The sequence below is a fragment of the Micropterus dolomieu genome, linkage group LG14 (genome assembly GCF_021292245.1).
Source record: "Micropterus dolomieu isolate WLL.071019.BEF.003 ecotype Adirondacks linkage group LG14, ASM2129224v1, whole genome shotgun sequence".
Classification (NCBI taxonomy): Eukaryota; Metazoa; Chordata; class Actinopteri; order Centrarchiformes; family Centrarchidae; genus Micropterus; species Micropterus dolomieu.
Genome location: NC_060163.1, coordinates 9,172,770 through 9,182,485, shown reverse-complemented (window position 1 = coordinate 9,182,485; position 9,716 = coordinate 9,172,770). Strand labels below are relative to the sequence as shown.

General features: G+C 43.0%; 1 protein-coding gene across 1 annotated transcript in view; it reads left to right on the top strand.

Moving 5' to 3' along the window:
* ubald1a (UBA-like domain containing 1a) overlaps positions 1–9,710 on the top strand; it is a 19,719-nt gene extending 10,009 nt beyond the window's left edge. The window contains exon 3 of the mRNA XM_046069897.1: positions 8,740–9,710. Within this exon, the coding sequence (XP_045925853.1) occupies positions 8,740–9,063 (324 nt within the window). The 3' untranslated portion in view covers positions 9,064–9,710. The remainder of the gene's footprint in view (positions 1–8,739) is intronic.
* Positions 9,711–9,716: the final 6 nt, after the last annotated feature.

Sequence of the window (9,716 nt, the reverse complement as noted above, 5' to 3'; positions counted from 1 at the left end):
CACACACACACACACACACACACACACACACATCTGGGGAGACACAGGCAGCACATAGAACCCTTGTCTGTCACAAAGGGAGTGTTGTCACATTGTTTTCTCAGGTTAGCTGTAGCACTGCTGCCAGCCAGGCTCAGGCTCAGGTGCTTTTGGATCATCACCAGTCCCTGTTTGATCCTCCTCCTCTCTTAGCTCTGCTGTCAATTACTATATTAGATGTATAATTGCAATGCAGTTCACTTCAGAGAAGAAGGGTGAAGTATTTAAAGTACCTCCTTGCAAAATCACACACATTTTATAGCGTGAAGTTGCAGCATATGTGTATCCTTAAGATATCTTTTGGCAAGCTGAATCTGAGTGTTTGCATAGTTTTGTTTCCCCTCGCGATTACCTTTGGTCTAGTAGTTTCTGTTGCCAGACTGCTGCCAGCCGAGAGGCCAAACTCCTTTCTAGATATGAGTGAGCCCATGAACACCTATTGTTAGCCATTGTTGTGAGCAGTTCCGTGTGCGCGGATGGTCAAACAGACCACATGCTCCACTCTGTCCCTGTTCTTTTTGCTCCTGTCTTTTTTTCTTTTCTCTCTCTTTCTCCTTTCTATAGTGTGGAGTGTCATAATGCACATGAAAACAGAACACACCCTGGCTAATGATCAACTGAGTCCCTCGTAAGCACAAATCCAACCGTGTGTGTGTGTGTGTGTGTGTGTGTGTGTGTGTGTGTGTATAATATAACTCACACATAGGAATATACATACACAGACTTGGGGCTTAGCTGCTGGAAGCTGGGTGAGGTCGAGGCAGGGGAGGACGGTAACTTAAAAATGTTCAGCGGTACCTGTCAACCTCCTTTTATATAGTTCTGAAAGAGACATCTTGTTCTGACACTCGGGCATTCCCATAAAAACCTGACTATAACCTCCTGTTGGTGAGCTATGTGATGGGATAGTAAAAACACAGGTTGAAGTGCTTGTCTGGTTTAGACACAATGTTGATTTGTGACACAAGTAGTGCCAGACCTCTACTCACTACTGATACATTGGTGAAGGAATGGCAGCGTAGAGGGGATGCTGTCAGACAGATGGATGAAGCTCTTCTGGTTTAGTGTTTTTCTCTCCTTACAATCAATACACAAAGTTCAGCATGGGGTATCTCTGAAATCAATATTGAATTTGTAGAAGTATTATCAATTTGTTGACATTACACTAGTTAAGTCAGTAAGAACAGTTACAGCTCCCTCTCTTCCATACAGTCAAATATTCAGATATTATGAAATGATTTGTTGAAGTTTAAGGCCATACAGCAGCTAATTTTAATAATAACAGGGTGTCAAATAACAATGTGAAAGGGGTCACTCGTGCTGCTGAACATAAATCTGCAGCTCCCCATTGGCTTTACTGAGCTGTGTAATGTGTTTCAGACAAAAGTCAGTGACTGGCTGGTGAACACAGTGGAGCATTAACAGCTAAAGAGCCAGATATTTCCCTCAGAAGACGGTAAAGACCAAAACGAGAGCTAAAAGTAGAGTGAATATCAGACTTACATTCGCCAAGCAGCCAAGAAAATATTTATTGCTGGTTTAATAATAGTTTGCATCATTTAAACATTATTATTTTGCTTTTTTTCACCAGATAACAGGCTTCTTTACAGAGCATTTCCACGAAGTACTGCATGCCCATTGATACAGAATGAAAAACAGGCACATGCTAGTCTCCCCAGCCTTGTTTGTTTTTATTTATTTATATATTTAACAGGCTTCTAACTTGACTCCAAAATGCAAGTATTTAATTTTCTTTGCTCCCGTATACATCTTGACTTCAAAGACTCATGCACACCTACAGTTCGTTGTAGACAGATACGTAGGAGGTAATGGCCATAGGCAAGAGAAGAGAGAACTTCCACACACTGTGCGGTAGCTGTCTCTTCTATTACTCATGCAATTAATCAGTTATTATTATGTTTAAGTAATATTATTAATTACTCATTATCCTTGTTATAGTTTAGCATTGTTGACATACTTAGTACATACTTAGTAGGTCATGGTTGCATTAGATCCAATTGCAGATTCGGGATGGGTCATGATTTACAAATTTTTGTCCGTCAGATTCAGCAAGACTTTATAGGAACATTAGACTGCAGTCACATCTACAGTGCCATAAATGGAAATGTTTATTTTATTGCATCTTTCTTTTCTGTTTTTCAAAGTAACTCCGGCCTTGGATGTCAGCATGGACCCCCAAGTTGCTTGTTTATTGGACAGAGTTTTGGTAAACTGTCATTTGTTGAGGTTACATATTTGGGAAGCATGTTGTCATAACGCCCAATTCCAGTTCCCGTAAGCTTAGGTAAACATGATGGACTTGTCCGCGCTCTTTGCCAGTTGTTTGATGTTTTGGGGAGGCGTTTCATTTCATCTGGAGGCCAAGTTTGACCTCATGTATCTTTCTAATCTTGTCTTGGTCAACATTTTGCCCATTTTGGGGCTCCTGTCAGTAGTTCAGATTGCGTTGTTGTCGGGTCTAATGTACTGTATTGCTGCCCTCTTCCATGTGGACACAGACCTGCATTGTCAGAGGTTGGATGCCATTGTTCTCACATGCCCAAACAAACCAAACAAAAGGAGCGAGTGTTTCAGGATACATATAAACTGCTCCAAACATGCACAACGTGAGTGCACCCAAGACTAGTCCAGACCTGATGTTTGTGCAGCCTAATCACCCTCCCACACACCGACACTTTTTACCAGTTAAAAGAGGTGTGGTCAACAGTTTGTATTTCCTGTCCATATCTTGCATGACTGCATTTTCTTTTTTAGTGTTGTACAGCTTTACACCCCAGAGCTGCTCATTAATTGTCCTTTTACCGTGTACTGTATGGCAGTTTCAACAACAACAGTTGGATAAAGGTTAAGTGCCTTTTTGACTTTGCCCAGTGTGACGAGGTCAATTCCAATAACATCACTGGAAGGAAAGCAGTGAGACCCGTCGACCCTGAGTAAAGTGCTCCCAGAGGTGACTGTCCTGACATGGTCTGTCATTGTGTAGCCAAGGAGAGGAATGCTGTAACAAATATACAACACAATTTGGAACTGTGTTTCCAGGGATACTAAACCTTGGTCTTGAATAATAGGAACACAAAAAACAGTAAGCTTCATCATTAGCATAGATTAGATTAAACAGCAAACAAAATACAAAATTCTGTGAAATTATGGCAGCTAGCTGTAAAATGAACACTTACTGTGTGTTCGATGACACATACATTTGAATGTTTCTATATGCAATATACATCAAAATCATAGTTATTGATTCAATTTGAAATCTTTTTAATATCTCCTTATTGAATTGTTGAAATTGTATTCATCCACCGCATGACTACACACTGACAAAATGTGCTGAAATCTTAAACACTGAATTCAGAAAAATTCAAACTGAAAACACGGAATTTGGGGCAAAAAAATAAAACGGACACCTCTTCTTGTTTTTGCAGTTGTACACTATGTGTTATTTTGCAAGTTGGCAGACTTGCTTTTCTGACTGTCACACTGACCAGTCACCGTCAGCTTATGTTCTTTTGACTAAATACACAAAATCCAGTTCAATTTTGATCATTTCCCTATCTAAATTGTAATTTTGCATGCAGACTGCTGTGTGAGGAGTATTCTTTCATCTCTAATCAGTATATCCTGCTGATGGTCATCTTGCCCCGATACTATACATTATCCTGAACCGCAAGTCAAATTTTAGAACCCAGTCAGAAAACGAAATTCTATAAAGACCGTGGGCCTGTGGCTTTACCGTGATTCTCGTGTCTCGCAGATCTCTCTGCACAGTTTCACACACAGCGTGTGAACTGTACGCAACAAGCCACTGGCTGGAGGGAGGGAGAGACTGGAGTGGGAAGTGAGAGAAAGATAGAGAAGGGACGCATCATATGTCCATACTAATGTTCACAGCAGGGGGAAGAGGGAGAGAAAAATTATGGGTTTTCAGTTAAGTATTGTTTTGTTATGATGTTATTATATTAATACATTTAAATATATGTGTCCATTGTCCAATCTGTAATTCTCCATGTTTAAATCCAACATTGGAACATGGAACTTGAAAACAATTACTTGCTCAGCATTACTTGAATTTGAAATTTTTGGTCAATAAAGAAGTCTGTTTATTTGCTTCGTGAATGGAAACAAGCAGATCACATTTCGCTTATTGCAAAAGAGTTTGGCTTAAAATTCCTGCGACAGCTGCACGGAAACATCCACAGAGATCGAAGTGAGACGAGTGTGTGTGTGTGTGTGTGTGTGTGTGTGTGTGGGGGGGGGGGGTAGAAGCACCAAGGCAAACGTTACACGGAGGAGGTCAGCTGGGGTCACGAGACGTAACTGGACTCCTCAGCACAAGTATGCGAGAGGATAGGGAGCTGCCCTTTTCAGCCCGGCGCATGGTCACACTTGATCTGTCTGAGGAATGTGGTCCGTTTGACTGGAAATAACTCCAGCTCATCTGTGTTTGTCCACAAACACGCACACTCATTTACACAAATGGAGGAGTGTTTAAGGTGTGGGTGGAGGCCCGGTCCAAGGTGTGTTTAAGAGTGGTCGCTGCCTGTCAGCCACACCGTTCCTCAGCAAACAGACTTGAAGAGAGGGAGGACGGTGCCGGGCTGCTGTGACCACAGAGCCAGCCCCGTCCCGTCTACAGGAGATCTGTGCCTGCTTCCTCATAACAACCGTCCCCATGGCAACCCCTCTCGGTTGGCTCTGTTTTAAAAAAAACAAGCTCGCACTCGTTGTCTGTTATTCCCCCCGTGTCTCTCCATCTGTTTATCTTGAATAGACCGAACTAGACTGTCCAGTTTCAACATTAAGTGGGTAAAATAGCAGATCTTGACTGGGCACAAAAAGCCACACACGGTGTATCCAGTGAACCTCACATGCTTGTGTGTGTGACACAACTGCAAACCCTCTGTAGTCATAATTTTCAGCAACGTGTGTGTGTGTGTGTCTGTGTGTGCATGCAGCGTAGTGATTTTCTCTAACCAAATATTAACCCTTTCGCTGCAGCCCACGTGTCGTGTCAGTTGTCCAAGAGCCGATTGGATTTGAGCCTCAGCCTGCTCGCGACCTATCAGCAGCTCATGCGGTATTTTGTCTGCCCTTGCCTCAGTGCAGCGAGAGTTAATCTGCTACTAGGCTGCTTAATACAAACACACAGTACGCCGCTTCCTCAGTATGCTGCAACAGATCTCTCCGCTTTTAATCTCTGTGTAGGAAACCATGTGGAGTTTTTACCTCTGCTGCGGTTTCCTCTGCTTTGACTTTGAACAGACGGGTCAGGTGCGATAATACTGTGAAAAGAAATTGACACTTCAACATTGAGAAAACACAGCTCATGCTAGAAATACTCACAATGAAAGATATGTGACTGTAACGGCAGATGTAATTTACATCCCACATTTGTCCCTCATTTGTGGGTGGAAGACATACAGTGTGTCTCTTTATGTATGTGGGGGGATCTTTAAATACACGCTGACAGTGTCTGGGCTCTGTTGAAGGTTTTCTCAGCGAGAAAGCGGTCAGATCCCGGCTCAGACAGCCTTGCAGAGAAGACGCCGGCTGTGTCTTTGAACCAGATCCTCTTCCCTATAGTGGTCGATATCGTCTGCGTCTCTGACTCCACCCAAGGTCCCCTGCAAAGACGGACACCCACATATCCGACACTTAGAGGTGTGTTGTGAGTGGAGGAGTGTGACGTGGGCAGCTGTGAGACGTATGCGTTTAAAGGTTTTGTCGTCAGCCTCCCTCTCCCATCTCTAGTTTGAGTCTCCTGAAGAAAAAAGGCCTCCGCAGGTATACGATTAAACCTGCTCATCTGTGTATGAGTTTATAGAGGAGAAAGGTGGACGCAAGGGTCTCGGTGGACAACCTGAAAGGTCATGTGTCAGCATTTTTGTCTCATTTTCCTTCCTGGCCAGTAAGCAAAGAGGCAGGAAGCCTCATCTATTGTACCTGAGAAGCAGTCACACAGACCATTAAGTGATCACGAGGTTTAAGAAATCAAACCAGCAGCTTCCACCGCCAAGAACAGGAAGGATCGTAGAGGTCGCTTCAGCATTCCAGGGTGTCTCTTTAACGCAGGAAACTGGCCTCAGAGACATGAGGCAGTGTTTCCTGTCAGAGTGCGCAGTGGACACGCTCACCTTTCATAACAGCGTGCCACTCTGAGAACTTCCTAACTTGGCCCCCGACTGTATATTCACAGGACTAACCTGCAAAGCGCAGCACTTTTAGGGGGCAAAGTGGTCCGATTACACCCCTAAGGGGAGGAGTGGTGTTCACCCGGTTTGTTTTTCTGAAGGCTGCGTGTCACAATCGGAGCATCCTGGGCGATGGAGCCAAGCGTGGATTAGATACCGCAGCTCAGCCTGAGTTCTGGTTGTCAGTAAGCAGAATGTTGTTTTCCAGCTGTTTTTTTCCTTTACAGCATGTTAACATTTGCTGTCCAGTGTTCATGTGTGACTGCAGCTGCTCTTCCAAAGAAAGTTGATTCATGGAGCCGATGACTCCCAATTCCAGAAACCCCCACCCCTTCCTTAAACAAACAACCCAGCCTTTTACCTGACTCTGTAGAAAATGTTACCTGGACTATGAAAAAAGTCTTACTTTAAAGATGCTCTGAGGGGATTTAAGTGCTTAATCACAGTTTAAGTTAATAAAGTAACAACGTGTAAGTTTCAGCCTCCCAACTGCACAATAGATGGTTAATAAAGTTGATCGAATCATAAGTCAGTTTCATTTTATGTAACCCTAATCCTGGGACTTTCCAAGCTGTTTTCTTCACCGTAGTTATTTTGTCATGTAGGTGCCTGCCCTGTTAGCCTCTCAGCCCATGCTCTTATTTTTAGATGGCCAGCCTCCCTGTGGAGTACAGTAGGTTGTTGTTTTCCTGGTCACAAACGGTGCGGGGACATAGAGGAGGAAGCAGGTCACGGAGCAGTGTGCGAGAAGCTGTGTTAGCGAAAGAGGAGGAGGATGATGATGAAGAGCAGACAAACATGTCGTTCACGCAGCCTGTTAGCAGCAAGGTGGTAGGTTCAGTGTTGTTTTTGGAACACGTGTGTGTTTTGTGTCCTCGGGGTGCGCCGACAGGAACTCCTGGCAGCAGAACAATAACAGAGCTGGCACAAAGGAGGGTTGGAGCGGGTTAGGGCACAGGGGGATATATTAAGGCCAGAGAGACTTGGCGTGTTAGTTGTTATTCTCAGTCTGGATAAGTTTATGTAGTCTGCTAAATCAGTTTGGATACCATATTATAACTGAAACAGGAAGTGGATGTAAACAAAGGGCTGTAATGTCATCGGGGGGCCTCTGGGGAAGCAAAGAGTGCCTGGGATTCCCCTAAATTTCCCATCAGTTATACAAAACAGTTTTCCTCCTTGTAGGTGGGATCTGCTTTTGAACATGAGCTGAAAACTGCCTTTTGTGATGTACCCCATGAAGTACATTGCTGAAGTAATACTGTTTGTTGGTGTGCGCCCATTTATCTTGAAGATAACCAGCCAGTGTAGACAGCACAACGTGAGTTTTCACTGCAGCCACATCAGAGTCATTCTGTTGTAACCAAAGAGCAACTATTTTACAGCGAAAAGCAGCCATCAGAAGAAATCCATTATACAAGACGGGGAGAGACCAGCTTCTCCACGGATTGTGATCTCAATAATACAGAAAAATGCTGCTTTTAAAAAAAAAAAAAAAAAAAACAACCTGAGGAAATCCCTTAACGCTTTTATTTTACAAATGTTCTGGCACGCAAAAAACAAATGGACTCTGAGTAACTGCATATACAGTATAATGGGCAGCACCGGCATTTAAATACACGTACCAGTTGCATTTTATACTGATTAACCCACAGCTAAAAGCAGCATGTTCACTGCATAGTGGCTATCAAAAGTCATTCTCCTAGCTAGTAATTCTTTTCATTATTTTCTTGATTGATTAATTAATTAAACTATGAAATGAATTAAATGTTCTATAACATGTCAGAAAACTGTGAAATTAAAAGAGGGACAAAGCCAGGCCTTGAAAGGTGACATCTTCAGATTGCTTGATTAATAATCAACTTCATCTTTTCAGCTCCACCTCTGACATCAGAAGTTGCTAATTGAAGTAGAAGTGGACCAGGCATGTTAAGGACGTCTGTAGAAACACTTTGTACAGACTTTTATGTTCACAATTCATTGATTATTTTCTACATGTCTTAAAAATGTCAGAATATGGTGAAAAATAAATGTGTATGCATTTGTCCGGTGTTAAAATCCTCACATTGACTGTTTTGTCCTGTTAACAGTCTAAAGGCCAAGATCTTCAGTTTACCATGAGGAAATAAAAATTATAACATTTGAGAAAGTGGAACCATTTTGGGCATTTGTGTTTGATAAAGTGACTTTTTAATTTAATATTTTGTTATCGGATTATCAAAAAGATTGAGAATTAAATTCTAATTTGACTAATTTATCAATCTACTAGTCATTTCGGCTCTAATGATGTCACAGTGGAGTAAAATCTAAGCATATAATAGAATCTGCAGGTGGATTTTAAGTCTATAAGTGTGAAAATGGTAAGTTATGTCCTCCTAACATCTCACTGAGGCTGTCCTTTTCTTTATTTATGTATCTGTATTGTTTATATTTCTCTTTCTTCCTATTTATCATGCGTTAATCATTCTCTTTCCGTCCTCATTCTCAGATGTGCACCCCAGCGAACACACCAGCGACGCCCCCGAACTTCCCGGATGCGTTGACCATGTTCTCCAGGCTGAAGGCGTCTGAGAGCTTCAACAGCGGCAGCGGTGGCAGTTCCATGGCCGCCTCCATGGCCACCTCACCCCCGCCCCCCCAGGTCGGCGGGTGGGGGGTCTCACCAAATGTACCTAATGTGCCGCAACCTCCACAGGGACTCTGGACTCAGGGGCAGCCCCCCACGCAGCCCTGCCCCGCCTGGCCCATGGGCGTGAACCCCCACGCAGGCGCCGAGCAGAAGGCTAGTGTAGCGATGGAGGCTGAGAGATGAAGGGCAGCACAGGACTGAAAAGCCCCCCCTTCCACCCTGGGGAGGGAGGGCAACGGGCGGGCGGGCGGGGTAAATGCGGAGAAGGGTGGGAGGAGATAATGGGTAAAAAGTAGGTTTTGGTCGTTTTCCCAAATGATGGATGATTACGGAACGAGACGGAAACTACGCAAACCAAGAAAAACTCAACGTGGACAATTTAAGAAGAGGAGAAAACCAATGCAAATATCAATACAAAAAGAGAAAGGAAAAAAAGATACGCACACACATAGTAATAAGAGAGCAACTGAAATCTTTGTTAGTTTTTCCTAAGTAAATGCATAGATAAGAGAAATATTATTGAACTAAAAAAAACACATTTTTAAAAGTAATTGTCATGCCCAAGGAATTTATGTGATGTTCAAGGACTTTCAAGGCAGCAAACTTAATTTTCAGTTTGTTGTTTAGTATTTCTTTTCTTCTATCATTTCAGCCAGTGTATTTTTTATTTTTTTTTGCCACTGGTGTGTTTCTGCAACTGCATGAGGAGAGAGGAACTTGCAATGCAGCCTTTGAGATTGACTCAAAAATCAACACGCACTTGAGTGTGAGTGTGTGCGCATGTGAGCGGGTGGTCAGTTTGTAATCAAAAATGTACACACACACACTATATATAT